Source organism: Pristis pectinata, chromosome 7 (genome assembly GCF_009764475.1).
Source record: "Pristis pectinata isolate sPriPec2 chromosome 7, sPriPec2.1.pri, whole genome shotgun sequence".
NCBI classification, from domain to species: domain Eukaryota; kingdom Metazoa; phylum Chordata; class Chondrichthyes; order Rhinopristiformes; family Pristidae; genus Pristis; species Pristis pectinata.
The window spans coordinates 74,182,602-74,203,828 of NC_067411.1; the positions used below are offsets into that span (position 1 = coordinate 74,182,602).

At 39.9% G+C, this 21,227-nt stretch overlaps 1 protein-coding gene across 1 annotated transcript in view; it reads right to left on the reverse strand.

Moving 5' to 3' along the window:
• The window catches only part of LOC127572912 (solute carrier family 28 member 3-like), a 66,496-nt gene that overhangs the window by 8,424 nt on the left and 36,845 nt on the right, over positions 1-21,227 (reverse strand). Inside the window, exons 8-13 of the mRNA XM_052020640.1 lie at positions 15,890-15,967; positions 15,722-15,802; positions 13,920-14,000; positions 11,048-11,173; positions 2,946-3,076; positions 1,868-2,036 (exon numbers count right to left, since the gene is read on the reverse strand). Of these exons, the coding sequence (XP_051876600.1) occupies positions 1,868-2,036; positions 2,946-3,076; positions 11,048-11,173; positions 13,920-14,000; positions 15,722-15,802; positions 15,890-15,967 (666 nt within the window). The remainder of the gene's footprint in view (positions 1-1,867; positions 2,037-2,945; positions 3,077-11,047; positions 11,174-13,919; positions 14,001-15,721; positions 15,803-15,889; positions 15,968-21,227) is intronic.

Here is a 21,227-nt window from a genome sequence, read left to right on the forward strand (position 1 = left end):
GAGATCATGTCTCACAAACTTGATTGAGTTTTTTGAAGAAGTAACCAGGAAGGTCAATGAGGGCAAGGCAGTACACTTAGTACATATGGACTTTAACAACGCCTTTGATAAGGTTCTGCATTGTAGGCTGCTCTGGAAGATTAAATCACATGGAATCCAGGGAGAACTAGCTAACTGGATACAGAATTGGTTTGATGGTAGGAACCAAAGGACGATGGTGGAAGGCTGTTTTTAGGACTGAAGGCCCGCCACTAGTGATGTTCCTCAGAGGTCAATACTAGGCCCATTGTTGTTTGTCAGCAATATCAACGATTTGGATGAGAATGTACAAGGCATAGTTAGTAAGTTTGTGGATGACACTAAAGTAGGTAGTATCGTAGACAGTGAAGAAGGTTATCAGGAATTACAGCGGGATCTTGATTGGCTGGGTAAGTGGGCTAAGGAATGATAAATGGAATTTAATTGAGATAAGTGCGAGGTGTTGCATTTTGGGAAGTCAAACCAGGGTAGGACTTTCACAGCGAACAGTAGGGCCCTGAGCAGCATTGTAGAATAGAGGGACCTAGGAGTACAAGTACATAGTTCCCTAAAAGTGGCGTCATAGGTAGACAGGGTGGTGAAAAAGCCATTTGGCACACTGGCCTTCATCAGTCAGGGCAATGAGTATATAAGTTGGGATGTTATGTTGCAATTGTACAAGAAATTGGTGAGTCCGCACTTGGAGTATTGTGTTCAGTTTTGGTCACCCTGCAATAGGAAAGATGCCATTAAGCTGGAAAGAGAGCAGAAAAGATTTACATGGACATTGCCAGGACTCAAGGGACTGGGTTATAGGGAGAAGTTGAGCAGGCTAGGGCTTTATTCCTTGGAGCATTGGAGAATGAGGGGTGATCTTACAAAGGTGTATAATTTCAGTCTTTTTCCCAGGGTTGGAGAATCAAGAACTAGAGGGCATAGGTTTAAGGTAGAGAAGGGAAAGATTTAATAGGAACCTGAGGGGCAACCTTTTCCACACAAAGGGTGGTACGTAGATGGTACGAACTGCCAGAGGAAGTGGTTGAGACAGGTACAAAAACATTCAAAAGACATTCGGACAGGTACATGAATAGGAAAGTTTTAGAGGGATATTGATCAAACGTGGCAAATGGGACTAGATTAGATGAGCATCTTGGTTGGCATGGACAAGTTGGGCTGAAGGGCGTGTTTCTGTGCTTAATGACTTCATGACTCGCTCCAACCACATACCAGGCTTACAGTCCAGACCCCAGCCCAAGCCACAGTCTAGACCACCAGCTCTGGCCACACTTGGATTCTTGATTTGCATTCTGGATTCTTGGCTCACATTCTGGACTAATGAGTGAGCCAGACGCTAGACCATCAGGATTTCTGAACAATCAGATTCCAGATTATTGGAGTTTTACTATAGATTGCTCTGTACTTTCCAGAAGAAAATCGAATATGGTATTATGTTAGGAGCATTCTCTGTGGACAAAGAAGCATTTTCTTATTTTATACATTAAAACATGAAGGATTGAAATCCATCCCCAGTCAGTTGTGCTAAGTATAAGCATCAATAGAATCAAATTATGAAAACAAAGTTGCCAAATCTTTAATTAGTATTCCCAAACCCATAATGATCCAAATGCCTGTTAAATGAGAATTTTGGATAACCTAAATATCAGAGGACTCTGAGGATTCCAAATTTAAAATAAATATGTTTGGTAATGGCAATAATTTATTAACATTTGAATAGTACTTTTATTCTTAAACCATATTGTCTCTTCTTAAATAAATCTTTTTTACATAAACAATCTAGTACTTCAAAACACAAACTTAAGAAAGGCATAAGAATAAAAATGAAAATTACTTCAAAACTGAGGTCAGGCTCATCAAACATGTTTCCCAACCAAGAAAGCACAGCATTAACAAAAGCCAGGCATGAAAGAAATGCAATAAGGTTAACAGCAATGTTTGCCACCAAAGAGATTGAAGCTCCAGCTCCAGTGCAGGCAGCCTCTATAATGTTTTTTGCTTCACTGCAGAATAAAAAAAATAAACAACAATGTAAGACAATCCACTGTGCATTACAACAGTTAAAAATTCTTAAGGCACATCTCCCGGAAAAAATAATGGTAGTTCATGATGTACTCTATTATTACTAAGCACAAATCAACTACCAATTCAGGGGGGAGGAAAAGTGAGATGCTGTGATATGTGAATCTCCAGAATTTGCTGGCTGATTATCATTGCTCTGCCATATGCCTTTGCCAAATGGTTTCTCATCCTTAATCTCCCCACTACTTTTAAAAACTTGCAGAATTGTACATTAATTGCCTAGTAAAACTCACTACAGAAAGTCATAATTAACAAGGCAAGTAACATTTTTAATATCATGGTAAGTACTAATGCAATGTCAATCATTCTATCAGCCCAGATACAGAACACAAATTTTTGAGATTCATTTCTACAGTGAGCAAACTGTTAATTAAGAATCAAATATTTAATTTGAACACTTTAATATAAACTGTTAATCACTATTATTTCATTTTCATTTCTTTATCCAATCTTTCTTCTCCTCAATGTTTTCTTTCTCTACAAGATTTGATTAAATTTATTCTCCTCGATTGTTTTGTAGTCCCTTTCTTAATCTTAATGTCATAAGAAAGTCATGAGATAAATTATAGCACCCTTTTATTCCCCCCCCCCCATATACCCCATTACCCTCACCCTCCATTATCAGTTCAAACTACCAGCAAATTAAAATGCAAATTATATTTGAGCTGAAGGGTGCAAAAAGAAAGTTCAGCTACTGATGACTTATTCCAGTAAACTTTCACCCTGGTGAATTTTTTTTGCATTTTATTCCTTTATTCCTTTTTCAGAAGTTACCATGTATTTCAGAATCTTCATCTTCACAAATCACTGCAAATAGAAATTTGACTTACACTCTATCCATTTTTATATTGCTCTTGGTTGTTAGTTTAATCTCTTCTGTTTCAGGCCAGAACAGTTTAGCAACAGCCAGAGAAGCAGGGGCAGACATCACTGAAGCTGTTAACAAATGGGAAGCTGGAATCTGTATTTGAAACACCAGAATTCAGAAGTTTCCTTAGTTCAAATTCAAGTTTATTGTCATAGACATACATACACAGGGTATAAATGCCACTAAAATTAGCTTTTTGCAGCAGCAGCACAATATGTTACAAACATAATATAACAATATATTACAGTTTAACAATATATTGCGGTTTAGTTGAGAGTAATTCAACTTATATTTGAAATGAACACGTGGAGCTTGATAAAATCAACATATTACATTTCATTTGCATAAAAACACAAAATAGATATGAACTGTGTCAAAGATTTTGTCAGGTTCCTTTTGTAAGAAAAAATATTAGGGTTATGGAAAACAGATGATCCTAGAGCATACCATATTTCATTGATACTTACTAATTACCACACAGGAGGCCATTCAGTCTATAGCAGTTCTGAACAGAGCAATCCTGTCAGTCCCATTCTCTGATTTCCCTGTTGTGCTACAATCCATTCTCTCAAATGCCTATCAACTCCCCTTTGATTCTTTTCCAGTAAGGGATAATTTATTTATCCCTCACTTATTTACAATAAGGGATAATTTACAGTCACCAATTAACCTACCAGCATGACTTTGAGATGTGGGAGGAAACCAGAGCACTCAGAGGAAACAATGTAGTGACAGGAAGAAAATACAAACTCCATGAATAGGAGACAAAAGAAATACTGCAGATGCTGGAATCTGGAGCAACACACAAAAAGTGCTGGAGGAACTCAGCAGGTCAGGCAGCATCCATGGAGGGAAATAAACAGATAACGTTTTGGGCTGAGGCCCTTCATCAGGACTGGAAAGGAAGAGAGCAGAAGCCAGAATAAGAAGGTGGGGGGAGGGGGAGGAATACAACACAGGCAGGGGATAGGTGAATTCAGGTGATAGGCAAGTCCAGGTGAGGGGGAAAGATAGTGGGTGGGGGAGGGGGAGAAGATGTAATAAGCTGAGAGGTGATAGGTAGAAGAGGCCAAGGGCTGAAGGAGGAGGAATCCGGTAGGAGAGGGCAGTGGACCATGGAATAAAGGATGGGAGAGAGGAGGAGAGGAGACAGATTAACCACAGATCTGTCTGCATCTCCGGAGACAGATTAACCGCATACATCTTCTACAACTCACCGACTCCCACAGTTACCTTGACTACACCTATTCCCACCCTGTCACTTGTAAGGAAGCCATCCCCTTCTCCCACTTCCTCCGCCTCTGCCGCATCTGTTCCCATGATGAGGCTTTCCATTCTAGGATATCAGAGATGTCCTCCTTTATCGGTAACTGGGGTTTCCCTTCCATCACCATCAATGCTGCCCTTACCCGTACCTCCTCCACTTCCCGCATGTCTGCTTTCATCCCCTCCCCCTGCCAACATAACAGGGACAGGGTTCCCCTTGTCCTCACCTACCACCCCACGAGCCTCCGTATCCAACACATCATTCTCCGCAACTTCCGCCACCTCCAACAGGATCCTACCACCAGGCACATCTTCCCCATCCCCTCTCTCCACTTTCCGAAGGGACTGCTCTCTCCATGACTTCCTTGTCCACTCGTCCCTCCCCACCAATAACCACCCTGGCACTTATGCCTGCAACCGCACCAAGTGCTACACCTGTCCCTACACCTCCTCCCTTACCACCATACAGGGTCCCAAACAATCCTTCCACGTGAGGCAGTGCTTCACCTGTGAGTCCGAGGGTGTGATTTATTGCATCTGGTGCTCCCATTGCGGCCTCCTATACATCGGTGAGACCCGATGCAGATTGGATGACCGGTTTGTCGAGCACCTTCGCTCCGTCTGCCACAACAGCCAGGACCTCCTGGTGGCCACCCACTTCAATTCCACATCCCACTCCCATACCAACATGTCTATCCATGGCCTCCTCTACTGCCATGTTGAGGCCAGATGCAGGTTGGAGGAACAACTCCTCATATTCTGCCTTGGGACTCTCCAATCCGGTGGCCTTAACATCGATTTATCCAACTTCAGTCACCCCACTCCTTCCACCCCCCTCCCCCCCCCCCAACTCCTTTGTCTTCCCTTATTGCTATGGCTCCCTTCCCCCGCCTAGATGACCAGCCCATTTCCTCTCCTCCCCTCCTCCATCCTTTAGTCCATGGTCTGCTGGCGTCTCCTACCGGATTCCTTCTTCTTCAGCCCTTGGCCTCTTCTACCTACCATCTCTCAGCTTATTACATCTTCTTCCTATTTATTTCCCTCCATGGATGCTGCCTGACCTGCTGAGTTCCTCCAGCACTTTTTGTGTATAACTCCATGAATACATGGATCTGGCCTTTCTAACTGCATGAGGTTGGGTTTCTTAAACAACTGAGATATGTGCCTGCTATGTAAGATGAGGTGTAGAGAATACTAATGGGAAAGAATAAAAGGAAAAGGAATCATGGTATTGATGAAATTACTTAAATGACCACATTTCCTGTTAATGTAACCAATCCGCTTAAGCCAACTCATTCTATTGTAATTCCCTTTAAGCTAAACACAGGACATGATGTAGGATTTTGACCTGAAATGTCAACAATTCCTTTCCCCCCACAGATGCTGCTTGACCTGCTGTGTTCCTCCAGCAGATTGTTTGTTGCTCCAGAACTATCCCAGTAACTTCTTTTAGGATCCTAAGACACAAGCCATCTGCTCCAGGGAACTTATCAGCCTTAGCCCCATTAGTATGCCTAATACTATTTTTCTAGTGTTTTGATAATATTCAATTTCTCCTCAGTATTGTTCAGTATTAATAGGATATTCGCAGTATTTTTTACCATAATGACTGATGCAAAGCATCATTAAGGTGGCATAGTGGTGCAGCCAGTAAAGCCGCTGCCTCACAGTGTACCAGTGACCCAGGTTCAATCCTAACCTCTGGTGCTGTCTACATGAAGTTTGAATGTTTTGTCTGTGACCTGTATGGGTTTCCTCCAGGTACCCCATTTTCCTCCCATTTCCCAAAAAATGTATAGGTTGGTAGATTAATTGGCCACTGTAAATTGCTCTTAGTGTGTAGATGAATGGTAGAATCTGGAGGAAGTTGGGGAGAGGAGCTGATGGGAACGTGGGGAGAATAAAATGGGAATAGTGTAGGATTCATGTAAAAGAGTGTTTGATGGTTGGCATGTTTCCATGCTGTATCTCTTCATAATATTTGCTTAACTCTCCTGCCATTTCCTTGTTCCCCATACTTTCCCAAGTCCCATCCTCTAAGGGGTCTATGTTCACTTAGACATCACTCTTTTTTTATATACTTACAGAAATTCTTATTGTCTGTTTTTTATATTCCTAGCTAGTTTGCCCTCTTAGTCTTTTTTTTTAAACCTACTCTTCTGGATTCTGAATTTAGCCCAACTTTTGGGCCTACTGTTAACTTTCTTCTCCTTACTCATCTTCTCTTTCAACTTATTACCCTCCCTAACTTCCTTGGTTAGGCATGGATCATTTATCTGCCCTGGAGAGGATTTCCTCCCTACTGAGATATATTTTTGGCAAGCATCATGGATTACCTCCATTGCTTATCTATTCTCTTTCTTGCTAATCTAACCAGTCTACTTAAGACAACTCATTCTACCGTAATTCTTTTATTTAAACTAAACACAATTATTTCTGATCCAGGTTTCTCACCTTCAAACTGAATACAAAACTCTATCATGCTATGATCACTACACCCTAGGGGATCTTTTAGACTGAAGTCATTTATTAAACCTGTCTTCACTCCCTATTAGCAGATCCAAGATAGTAATTTTACATGATTGGCTGCATCAATTTTACATGATTGGCTGCACCTAGGAAACTATCCTGAATACACTCAATGAATTTGTTCTCGCAGCTCTACCCTTTCCAATTTGATTAATCCAATCTACATGAAGATTAAAGTCTCCTGTAATTATAGCAAACCTCTTTTTATATGCCTACATTACTTAATATATACCCTCTCCTACAATGTGACTACTGTTTGGGGGCCTTTACACTATTGCCAACTTCCCTTGCTATTTTTTTTCCAAACCTTACCCAAATAGACTGAATACCTGAGACTAGATCATGTCTTACTTATTTCAACTCTTATTAAAAGTGCTACCTGACCATGTTTTCCTTTCCACCTATTTTTCCTAAAAATCCAATATCCCTGAATATTTGATCCTTTTTGTAACAATCTGTTGCTAATGGCCATCAGATTATAAATTTATGCCACTTGGCTATCTACCTTATTACAAAATGTTTTGTGCATTAACTTACAAAGTTTTGAGGCTTGGCTTTGCCATTTTTATTCATCTTACCTATTACTGTGTTCTGTGCTCCTACCTGTCTTTCATTATTGATTTTCCTGCTTCTGCACTTGTTTTTCTTTCTCCCTAGTCACTCTGCTCAGGTTCTCATCTCCCTATCATTCTAGTTTAAACTTTCCCCAACAAGGAAATCAGTACCACTTCTGCCTAAGTGTTAGTCAGATTATGATGGAATGGATGGAACAAAGGTAGACCATTTGAGGAATAGGAGTGAAACATGATTAACTGTAGGAGCTTTGAAATAAGTAGTAGAAGCTGCTGCTTTTTAGAGAATTGATAGACTTTGGAATTCAGGTCATCTTATGGAATAGTGTATTTTCTACTGGCTACTGAGTCGTCAGGCTGAGAAATCTGTCTGTTGAGCCTGACCAGGTTAAACCCACCACAATCACAGCTGTCTCCATTCAAGTGAAAAAGAAAATGGCTTTCAAGAGGAAGGTATGTAGTTGCATTTTCCTTATTTGTTAATCTCAATTATTTTTATAGTGCAATGTTAATTTTAGTTTCTCAAATATATAGAAAACTTAAACAATATTTGTACTTTTTAATGTGTCTCAAGTGTTACTGAATGTTTCTGATGTCTCATATTCACAACATTTCATGGCCTGATCACAATGACAGCTTTAACACTCAATGTGTCCTGTTGCTATTCCAGTGGCTGTCAAAGTGGTTTTTGAGACCAAGCCAGCCGTCTGTGCTGAGACTGCCCCTAAAAGTCAAATCCAGAAAGAAAACTGAAAAGATTATTCAGTCTTCTTCCTCTCCTCCATTTAGGCTAGAGCAGTGAGAGATACTAGAGGGGTCACTTGGCATCTTGATGATTCTCCTCCTCATATAGAGCAAACTACTGAGGCTTAAACCATATCAAAAGCAAAAGCAACATAAAATCTGACAGAGCAGAGAAGCTTCAAGGTGACTTGACTGAGCAATACAAAATTTTGAGAGACATAGATCGAGCAAAAAAGCTTCTCTCCTCAGTAGAGGTATCCACAACCAAAAAGCATAGGTTTAAGGTCAAGGGTAGGAAGCTCAGAGAGGATTTGAGGAAGAATATTTCAGCAAGGTGGTTGAAACCTGGAACTCATTGCCTGAGGAGGTGGATCCATGCAAGTATTCCATCACTCGCTGTAGGAAAATCCAGTTTCTGTCTTAGTCTTGTGGCAGCAGTATTTATATGACAGATCCAGCTGATTTTCTAGTCAATGGTTCCCCTCACTGCCCCCCCCCCCCCAGAGTATTGATGGTGGGCATTTCAGGAATAGAAATGACATTGAATGCCAAGAGTAGATGTCAGACTCACTCTTGTTGGAGATGATCATTACTGGCATTTCTATGGCTTAAGTGTATCTTACCACTCATCAACCCACGCCCGAATGATGTTTAAATCTCTCTGCACGCACGCATGGGCTGCTTCATTTGCTGAGGATTTGCAAATGGTATCGGCTTTTGTACAATCATAGAACATACAGCACAGGAGCAGGCCCTTTGGCCCATGATGTTGTGCAGAGCTAATTAAACTAGTAATTAAATGCCTAACTAAAGTAATCCCTTCTGCCTACACAATATTCCTCCATGCTCTGCACATTCATGTCCCTATCTAACAGCCCCTTGAACACCTCTACTCTATTTGCCTCCACCACCACCTCTGGAGTGCAATCCAGGCACCCCCACTCTGGGTAAAAAAGAACTTGCCTTGCACATCTCCTTTGAACTTACCTCCCTCGCCTTTAATGCATGTCCTCTAGTATTAGACATTTCAACCTGAGGAAAAAGATACCAGTTGTCTGCTCTATCTATGCTTCTCATAATCTCATAAACCTCTATCAGATCGCCCCTCAGCCTCTGCAACTCAAAAGAAAACAACCCAAATTTGTCCAACCTCTCCTTATAGCACAAGCCCTCTAATCCAGGCAGCGTCGTAGTAAAATCTCTTCTGCACCCTCTCCAAAGCCTCCACATCCATCCTATAATGGGGTGACCAGAATTGGATGCAATTCTCCAGAGGCAGCCTAACTAGAATTTTATAAAGCTGCAACATAACTTCCCGACTCTTGAACTCAATGCCTTGACTAATAAAGGCATGCATGCCAAACGCCTTGTTTACTGCTCCATCAACCTGTTCAGCCACTTTCAGGGAGCTATGGACTTGGACACCAAGATCCCTCTGTACATCAATACTGTTAAGGGTCTTGCCATTAACAGTCTACTGTCCCTTTACATTTGATCTCCCAAAATGCAACACCTCACATTTTGCCAGATTAAACCCCATCTGCCATTTCTCTGCCCATATCTGCAACTGATCTATATCCTGCTGTATCCGATGGCAATCTTCTACACTATCCACAACACCATCAATCTTTGTATCGTCTGCGAACTTACATTTCACCCATCTACATTTTCATCCAGGTCATTTATATATGTCACAAACAGCAGAGATCCCAGCATGGAACCCTGCAGAACACCACTAGTCACAGACCTCCAGCCAGAATAAGTCCGATCTACCACTACCCTCTGTCTTCTATTGGCAAGCCAATTCTGAATCAAAATGGCCGATTCATCAAGGATCCCATGCATCTTGATATTCTGGATGAGCCTCCCATGAGGGATCTTGTCAAACACTTTACTTAAATCCATATAGACAACATCCACAGCTCCACCTTCATCATCTCCTCGAAAAACTCTATCAAGTTTGTAAGCCCCACACAAAGCCATGCTGACTGTCCCTAATTAGGCCATGGTTTTCCAAATGCTCATAAATCCTATCCTTAAGAATCCTCTCCAGTAACTTCCCTACCATTGACGTGATACTCATCATCTACAGACACCCTGCTTCTGACCTTATAACGAAAAGGAGGTAATTGATGAAGCAGGTGAAACTACCTTGTGGAACTCCAGCAGTGATGTTGCAGGGCCGCATGATGACTCCTGACAACTATAACATCTTCCTTTGTGTGATGTATGATGGTAACCATTGGATTTCAGTTTTTACCAAGATGCCTTGGTGCCATACTTGGTCAAATGGTACCTTGATGTCAAGAGCAACCTTGTCTCTGGGATTGCAGCATCAGCAACTCTCAAAAAACCTGATAATATCCACGACAAAGAGCCTGCTTAATAGCACGCCATCAACCATTCTAAATATTCATTCCCTTAGCCATCAGCAAACATTAGCCGAAGTGTATACCACATACAATGTACACTGCAGCTTCTCACCTAGATTACTCCAACGACACCTCCCTGAAAGCCTCCTCCTAGTTTGTCACCACCATTCAAAGTTTTCCCCTGTTCTTTGAAGTTCTTTAACACCAGCCTCTCTTCTTTGTGATTGTGCAAATGCGAATCCATTTTCCTATATCTTCCTCCTTCCTGTTCTAGCCCACCATCCCTCCGAAGAATCAAGAGATTCCTTTTTTATGCCTGGCTCCATCCAAAAGATTACATTAGTTAGGTAACAGCCCTCAACTAAGGAATTAATGTTGAAGTATCAGTCTAAAGTCCTAGTGTGACCATCTTCTAATATGATGAAAATAATTCAACTCTTGGAATCTTTGAGCCATATTAAAATTAAGTAAAATTGATCTTATTTCTGATTTCCTTAATATGAAAAATATGTGCTGTTCTAATAGAACAACAAAGCTTCTACTCATGTCTCAAGTAATAAAAGCCAAATCAAATCACTCACCCCAAATGAAACATAGGCTCCTAGGACAGATCCTGCAATGGTAGAAAATCCACTAGACATTACAGAATGTATTTCAGACAGTGTGAGATCCTTTATATATGGACGAATTATCAGTGGAGATTCGGTCTATACAGAACATATAATCAAAAAAAAAATCAGAACTAGTCACCAACACAGCATTTTGTCAAGATATCCTGCTCTCTCACAAACAACAGGTTAGAAATGAAGTATAAAAGAATCTTGCATTATCATAAGGTAAATTTTCTTGTTAAGTTTCAGTATCTCTGGTACCCATGATCCCAGTATTGACCAAGTCAGAAATATTAAGGTTAATACACGTAATAACTGACTACAAAATAGAAAATTTCCATGTGAGGAAGAGGAAATGAGAAATCTTTATTGAAAGTGAGTTGGCACTTGAATCAGAGAACACTCATCATTTTACAGGGAAACAGCAAAAACTTTGTAAAGTTTACTGTCCGAACACATTAGGAAGTATTAAAAAAATGGGTAGAACCATTGTGGTTTGGAAGTCACTGCAACTTAGGAAAAAAATTCAATGAAGCAAGGGGTCGTGTGCTATTGCCATTAAGTAACATTTTCTCGATATCACAGAAGCATAGGCAAAAGTATGTCCTAGTAATACATCAAGGCTATTATACAAGCAATTATTATGAGGAAACTGTTGAAAGATCATAGAAGGAAATTTGAGAAAACGTTATCAGTAACTCAGAGATTCCTTTTAATTCTATAGTCATTACAAGGAAATTACTGGAATAGGATACAAGGGATGGGATACCAGGAGCCTCCACATTAGGCATCACAAAAGAACTTTGCTCACACAGTAATTCACTTTTCACCCCATAAAGACTCAGTCTATAGACAGGCTAATATAGACTGTTTAGATGATGGACATTAGCTGATGCACAGTGCAAAAAGCCATAAAAAGTGATAGTATAAATTAAAACTCCTGAACAGAATCAAAAAAGTAGCTCATGACACAAAGCTATTCAGATAAAAGTCAAAGGTGGCCTGTTTTGAGAAGAGGGCAGAATATCAAGCTCATAACATACTTTAACAAAAAAAGAGAAGGTAATAGTCCAAAGCCACCTACATAGGGAATAATAAAAGTTATATGAACTTCTGAAAATATCTTCAAAACATAAAGGGGTGGCACAGTTACTGCCTCACAGCTCCAGTGACTGGAGTTCAATCGTGTCTTCTAGTTATGTCTGTGTGGCATTCACATGTTTTCTCTGTGACTACTTGGGTGTCCTCCAGTTTCTTCCCATGGCCCAAAAGATATGTAGAATGGTAGGTTAATTGGCTACTAGTATGTAGGTGGGTGGAAGAATCTGAGGGAGTTGATAAAACAGTAGGGAGAATTAAAAAATAGGATTAGTGTAGGATTGGTGTAAATGGGTGCTTGATGGTCAGCATGGACTTGATGAGCCAAAGGGCCTGTTTCCATGATGTACATCTTTATGACAAAAGACAATTTAATCCTTCAGAGGATTTTGCAAAAAACCCATTTAGGGAGGGTTAAAATGCACAGATGATTGATATGGGAGTTCAAAAGGAGTGCAAGGTGGAAAAGGGAAACCAACACCTGAAATTAACTAGATTGTGTCCTTTGGTATTTTAATGGCTGATCATGGTTGGAGTTGGGGAGGAGGCAATCCAGTTGCATCAAGTGTTATCCCATGCAGTGGATGGTGAAAAAAAGGAGAGAACAGAGTATCACACCTTTGGATTGGGAAAAGGCGAGAGGGCTGACTGAAAGCAGCTCATTATTTATTTTAAATAATTTATTTTATTTATTTTAAATAATGAAACTCTGCTGCCAGGGAAAGGCTTTCAATGAATTTCCGAACATCACAAGTGCACCCTGCCAACTCTGACCAACTCTAATCTAAATGATCTAGAATTCTGTGGATTATTCTACTCAATGGCTAAAAGTTGTGATAGTTGTGACAGTGTCCTGGAGCGTAGGAGACTGAGAGGTGTATAAGATCATGAGGGGCATAGATAGGGTGAATGTACTCAGTACTTTTCCCAGGGTTGGGGAATCAAGAATGACAGGGCATAGGTTTAACGTGAGAGGGGAAAGATTTAATAGGAACTTGAGCAACTTTTGTTTTACACAAAGGATGGTATGTATGTGGAATGAGCTGCCAGTGGTTGAGGCAGGTACAAAAGCAACTTTCAAAAGACAGCTGGACAGGTACATGGATTGGAAAGGTTTAGAAGGTTATAGGCCAAATACTGGCAAATGGGACTAGCATGGATAGGGTATCTTGGTCAGCATGGACCAGTTGGGCTAAAGGGCCTGTGTCCACGCTAACTCTACAAATGCTGAAAACCAAGTTAGATCTGAAAACCTAAATAGAAAAATGGTTTCACAAGCATCGATGCAATTAACATACATCATCAAACTTTAAGCCAAGTCAGCTAACATAGCATAGTTACTGGTTACTGGTTAATGGTTACTGGGTAGGAGTGGCAGTTGGAAGAGACACTTGCAAGTGCCAAGTGTCTAATAGGAGGTCTCATTTGCCATTGGATCATCCAAATTAAAGGCACTGGAAAACCTGAGCCAACAATTGTGTGCCAGGTTGCTTTCAGATGTGGGACAAACTTAAATTTCTAATTCTGTTTTGCTGTTAAGATCCTGCCAGCACAGCCTGCGCCAAGAGCTTTGAGGTTGAGAGAAGTGATAATAATTTGAATCATAAACACAAGGTTTCAGGAAATTGCAGATTGAGCTATATTTGGTTTAAGTTTATCTGCCCAGTGCCCTAGAAGAGTGGAAGAAATCTGAAGCTGCAATGTTGAAATCTGATGGTGTCCGATTCAACTGAAATGTACTCACCTGTCCCACAAATATGTTGCTTGCTGCCACCAGCGACTCGGTGGGAGATGTACCCATCGTAATTTGCATTATCCAGCCAATCTAAATAATGGATAAGAGTCTAAACTACCTCATGGAGTAGTGTTGCAAAGAAATTTAAAATATAGCGATTTATTTTCATATGAACATTCAAATTAGAAGTAGTAGTAGGCCACTTGGCCTCTCAAGCCTGCTTCATGATTTACTAAGAATATGAACAATCTGATTGTAACCTCAAATTTACACTCCAGTCTACCTTCAGTAACATTTCAAATCCTTGCTTATCATATCTATCCACCTCTACCTTAAACATGTTCAAAGATTCTGTTTCTACCACCCTTTTAGGAAAAGATTGCCATGGACTCATGAGCCTCCAAGAGATAAATTTCACCTCATTGCTACCTTGAAAAGTCAACAGATTTAAACATTGGATTCTAGTTCTAGAGTCTCTCACAAGAAAAAATTACATCCACCCTGTCAAGACCCCTCAGGATCTTGATCGAGGACATGCTTAGAATAGCGATGTTCATATTGGAAATTGTTTTGTACTTTTTTTGAAGAAATCTAAGTATAGATTCAAAGTTCCAGGTCTCACCAAAGCTGTAAGAAATAAAGCTAGTAGCTAGTAATTGTGTGGCACCCAGATCAGATTTATAGGATGAAAAGGCAGAAGGAAGAAAACAAAGACTTGATGACAAACACAAAGGACAAGAGCTTAACTGTGGCTAAGTGTTGATCCCAGCACAAATGAAATGCAAAGAATGAAAACAATACATAGCACAGGGTCTTTGGAACTTTGAGGGATAAGATAGGAGAGTAAATAAGTGCATTAATTAATCAATAGGGCTAAAAATCTTCAACTCTTCCAGCATATCATGGAATCATACAGCACACACAAAAAATAAATCTTTCAGCCCACCAAGTACCCACTTATACTGATGCTATTTACCAGTACTTGCTCCATAGTCTTCAATGCCTTTGCAATTCAAGTGTTCGTCTAGTTATTTCTTAAATGTTGCGAAGGCAGGTACTCTCACCACCCACTCAGGCACTATGTTTCAGATTCCAACCAGCCTCTGGGTAAAAAAAAAATCTTCCTCAGATCCCCTCTAAATCTTTTACCCCTTTCCTAAATCTACGCCCTCTAGTTTTGGACAATTTCTACTCCTATCGCACTTCTATAATAAGATTACTGGATCAAGGGTAGAAGGTAGATGAATAAATAGAGAATTCTGACTCCAAGTTATTACCCAATTTACATTTCCCTAGGATTTCCAGGTATTCTCAAGGTGTAGTAGAATGCTTACATCTAAGGGAACCACAAACATTAGGCAGTTGTGCAACAGTGATGAGGGGGATTTAATGAACCTTTCTTTTGGTAAAGTAGACACATACCTGCTTTAGCCACTGTATCCCAAAAATTCAGCTATTAAACCATGAGCTCAAATCTACCAAATAGTACAACCAACTAGAAGCTAAGTGATTTTGTTCTAAAAGGCCTGCAATATGTGCATTAGAGCAGGAGATATTTAGGTGCTGTTTCTAGGAAACAGTGTGGTCCCTTCAACCATCAGGAATTTTCACAGCTTGTAAAAAGAGCTTGATTTTCATCACCATTCTAGACACACCTTCTATCTAAGCAAGGTAGGTATACTTTTGAAAACATCTTTCATGCTGGAATTATCTAGAATAGAAACTGATTGGTCAATGGCTAATGCTAAGGATTTTAGTGCATTTTAGCAACCAAACCTTAAAATGATCAGAACATGTATTCAGTTACATACCTTCAAAATGAGCCACTGGATAAATCCAAGAAAATATAAAATGGAAATTACTGTGCTGAAAAAAATCACTATCGGCAGAACCTAGTAATAAAGGAAATCAGAGTATTGCATTACATTATCGGTTCTCTTTAGATATCATACACTTGCAAAAATGTTTTTTAAACTAACCTTAAAAGCAAAAAAGTGTTCTCTGTATACTTCACCAAAAATAAATTTGGAACCAGCATCTGCATAATCCAAAAAGGTCTGAAATGTAATAAGTAAACTGCATAAATGATTGCTCAAAATAATTAAGTTTCAAAAAAATCATAAATTTCATATATAAAAATGTCACAAATGTGAGAGATTACACCAGAAATGTTCTAAAAATCTTATTTTTTATTATTACAAATGCATGACAATGATGCAAGTCAAAAATAGTTTTCTTCAAAGCAAAAAAATGATTAAAGCTGCTTCATAGAGTTGATCAAAAAATTAATGCAAGCGAATGAGGAAATATTAGGAAACGTAAAATGTTGTTCAAGGAGGTGGGTTTCAAGAAGAGACACCATCCAGGACATGCCTTCTTCTCGTTACCAACATCAGGTAGGAGGTACAGAAGCCTGAAGACCCATACTCAATGTTTTAGGAACAGCTTCTTCCCTCTGCCATCAGATTTCCGAATGGTCCATGAACACTACCTCGTTATTCCTCGTCTTGCACTATTTATTTATTTTTCTAACTTATTGTAATTCTTACGTCTTGCACTGTACAGCTGCCGCAAAACAACATGTTTCATGGCATACGTCAGTGACAATAAACCTGATTCTGACAAATAGATGGACAGGCAAGTTTAAGAAAGTCATCTCTGAGAAAATGGTATAAGCAGCTGAAGGCATGGGCACCAATGATGGGCCAAGGGAAGGGGAAATGGACAAAGGATTGATTCAGTTTAGAAGAATTTGCGGAACCTTTTTTTCCTCCAGATTAGGAGAGGAAAGAATTTAAACAAGCAGATGAAAATTCCATACTTTTACATTTGAGATGAGGATTCATTGCAAGTCAAGGAATATTAGTAATGGTTTTTTCATCTGGATGGGATATACATAATGGAAATTTGTTTGAGTTAATTTTATGGAAGACAAAGAATGAAAGATTACATCAGAAAAGTTTGAATTAATCAACTCTGAGATGATAAAGATAAAAATGAGAGATTTAACAACAGATGGACTAATGGGTGAAGGCATAGAACATTATAGAGGAGGAAAAGGCAATCTTTGTGTTAGAATATGGGTCAGCTGTTCAGTGCAGTTTCAAATAAACTTGTGAAATTAAGATCAATCTGGTATAGTCTGACAGAATGACAAGGATATTGTTGGGGAGGGATCACAATGGTTTTGGTTATACCAGTAGTTTTAAGAAAATGTGACTCTATCCTGGATGTCTGGCAACATGTAGAATCTCAGAAATTTATGGCACAGAAGAGGCCATTTGGCTGACTGAATCCTTGCTGACCATATTGGTTATTCCCACTCCTAGCTCTTGGCCTGGGCCTTTCAGGTAATAGCTATCAAGGCACCTTTTAAATTCATTGAGGGTTTATGCCTGCATCTCTCTTTCAGGCAACAGGTTCCCGACTCCCAGAACTCATTGGGTGAAAACTTTTTCCATCAACTCCCCTACATTGCTCATAGCAATTAACTTAAACGTCCTCCAGTTATCAACCCCTGCCCAGAAAAATAAGTTCCTCCTGTCCATGGAGTCTAGATCTTGCACTCTTTTAAGCACCTCTTAAATATCCCCTTCATTAGGGAGTAGCAGCTATAATCAAAGAGAACAGTGTAGTAAACATTAATTCAAATCCTTCAAACTTCTTTCAAATGTTACCTACAACCAGTAATTGGTTGTGAAATTACAAGGATAGCTGCATAAACAAACACTGCCTCTGTGAAGGAGCAGGTTACAGGTTCACAGCAGGACGCCATTTTACAGATATGTTTTGAAAACTGACATGAACACGAAACATGCTTATATGCATCAGCTAAATGTCAGACAATAGGGCTGTCTTAATTAATTGGAGTACAACAAACCAGGCATCAGACATCTTGAACTAAGATATTTTGCACCATTTTGACAGAGTTCAAGGAAAATTCCAGACTGGCTATTTTGCACAGAGCATATCAAATGCAATCATAGTCATATTTATTCTGTTAATCAATACTTGGGGTTTATGTGTACCCAGAGTTAGCTCTCATAAAACTATGATAAAGGGAGGATATTTTGGATATCTGTATTTTACCTTCAGAACCTTTTAGAATATGTGAACTACCTTGTCTCAACAAAGGTGTTTGATAGTCTTTGCACTGACAATGCACTTTCATTGTAAATGTATAATTCTATGGAACCAATTGCTCACAACTAAAAATTGTAACTAAACAATGCATTGTGATTATCAAAATTGTATTTGATCAACTGCCATTGTCTCTGTACTTAAAGGTATAAAAAGAACATACTTTGAGTTCAGGTGATTGTTCCACAGATTCTTACACCAGGTGTCCTCTGCATGTTTGATTTTGCCAAATATAGACCTGTAACATCAACAGCTCCAGTTTCCATGTGTTCATTCAAAGTCACAACACCCTCAGTGGAATTTTCCTTGAACTCTGTCATAATGTTGCAAAATATCTTAGTTCAAGATGTCTGATGCCTGGATGCCCACCCAAAGAAAGCAACCCTAACCTATTGAGCCTCTGCTCACAACTATAATTCTCCAGCTTTTTAGATCTCTGCACCTTTTGGAGTGTGCTAAACAGAACTGTATATAGTACTCTAGCAGTGGTCTAACTGCTGTTTTATAAATTTCTACTATGATCTCCTTGACTTAGCCAAAAAAGGCAAGAATCCTATATGCTTTAAGTCTTCCTAAGTTCAGGATCTGTGGACATGCACTCCAAAATCCTTCTGTTACTCTACACTGGGGTCTACCATTTATCATGCATTCCCTTGCCTTATCTGCCTTCCTCAAATTGATTAACTCATAATTCTTTAAATTGGCCTACATTTGCCATTCTTTTTTCCAATTATATCTTCCGGAAGTCTAGAGCTTTCTTCCTCACTATCAACCACACTGACAATTTTGGTATCCTCAGGAAATGCCTTAATCAAAAAAATTAAAACTAAAACTGCAGATGCTGCAAATCTGAAATAAAAGCAGAAAATGTCAAGAAAAACTCAGTAGGTCAAGCACCATCTGTGGAAAGAGAAACATTTAACGTTTCAGATCTGACACCTTTAATCAGAACTGTTAGTCAAGGAGGTGGGTTTCAAAGAGAGATGTAGAAAGGCAAGGAAATTTATTTCTGAAAATGCGGCATAAGCAACTAAAGACATAGCCATCAATGATGAGATCAAGAAAAGGAAAATTGGAGGGAATTTCTAAATCATGGCCCTTACAGTTAAATGTAAGAAACTGAAAGAAAAGGAACATGATCTTACCATCACTAAAACTCCTGAAAGCCATCATCCTTTGCCTGTCTCACTGTGACAATTTTAAATCAACTTCCCACATTCATCTGGATCCTGCAGGTTTTTATTCTTCTGATCAATCTGCTATCTGATATTTAGTTAAAATCCAGAAGAATTACATCACATATACCTCACCATTCCTCCCTGCAGCTTTAATTGTTACCTTAACCAATAAAGCCCTAATGCATTCTTTTTATTCACTCCCTACCTCTTTCCTCTGAAAGAGCTTTCATCAAACTCTGCTAACTCTCATTCTCTTCCCACAGATGTGGCCTGACCTGCTGAGTATCTCCAGCATTTTCTGTTTTTATTTTAGATTTCCAGCATCTACAGTTTTGTTTTCCTTCCAGGATGATGATACTAAATGGGAGAAAGAAGGAAAGGTGTTCAGCCATTTTATCAGAAGATGGATTGTGTTATTGGGGAATGTGACACTTCACCAAATCATTTAACTGCTCTAGATATGACAGTACGTACTCCGTCTAGGGACATTTTTCTCAGTTCTGGTAACATGGAACATGCTACATCAACATGAAGATTTGACTGGGATAAAGAGCTCTGGAATAACACCATAACAATAATTGAAGGTCAGGACATTCCTATACATTAGCTTATTGAGAGAATGGGGAGTTCTATGTGGCCACCTTGCATTGGGAGTACCAGTACAGAAGAAATTGACCTGACCTGTTGCATTGGGAACTTTGTTTTACCCTAGTTCAACCTGTAAGGCATGGGACACGGGTCTTCTTAAACCTATATTTGCATGAGTGGGTAAATGTAGTTACAGCAGAGTTAAAAGGCAAATTATCATTATGAAATATGTTAACAGAACACCTGGTAGAGTTGATGAAACAAATTAACCAATCACAAAAACATTATTATATCCTAACTCACAGTAATGAATAAATTAAGAAGTTCCGTCATGTCGGGGGGGGGGGTGGGTGGGTGCAGGGCAGGTAATGTGGGAAGGTTGTGAGGGCACTCATTGTAGAACATAGAACAATCACAGAACAATTCAGGCCCTTCAGCCCACAAAGCTGTGCCGAACATGTCCCTACCCTAGAAATTACTAGGCTTACCCAAAGCCCTCTATTTTACTCAGCTCCATTTACCTATCTAACAGTCTCTTGAAAGACCCTATCGTATCAGCCTCCACCACTGTTTCCGGCAGCCCATTCCACGCACTCACCACTCTCTGAGTAAAAAAACTTACTCCTGACATCTCCTCTATATCTACTCCCCAGCACCTTAAACCTATGTCCTCTTGTAGCCACCAATTCAGCCCTGGGGAAAAGCCTCTGACTATCTACCCTATCAATACCTCTCATCATCTTATACACCTCAATCAGGTCCCCCCTCATCCTCCGTCTCTCCAAGGAGAAAAGGCCAAGTTCCCTCAACTTGCTTTCATAAGGCATGCTCCGCATTCCAGGCAGCATCCTTGTAAATCTCCTCTGCACCCTCTCTATGGCTTCTACATCTTTCCTGTAGTGAGGCAACCAGAACTGAGCACAATACTCCAAGTGGGGTCTGACCAGGGACCTATATAGCTGCAACAATACCTCACGGCTCCTAAATTCAATTCCCCAATTGATGAAGGACAATACACCATATGCCTTCTTAACCACAGAGTCAACCTGCGCAGACGCTTCGAGCGTCCTATGGACTCGGACCCCAAGGTCCCTCTCATCCTCCACACTGCCAAGAGTCCTACCATTAATACTATATTCCGCCAACATATTTGACCTACTAAAATGAACCACTTCACACTTATCTGGGTTGAACGGCATCTGCCACTTCTCAGCCCAACTCTGCATCCTATCTATGTCCCTCTGTAACCTCTGACAGCCCTCCAAACTATCCACAACATCCCCAACCTTCGTGTCATCCGCAAACTTACTAACCCACCCTTCCACTTCCTCATCCAGGTCGTTTATAAAAATCACAAATAGTAAGGGTCCCAGTACAGATCCCTGAGGTACACCACTGGTCACCAACCTCC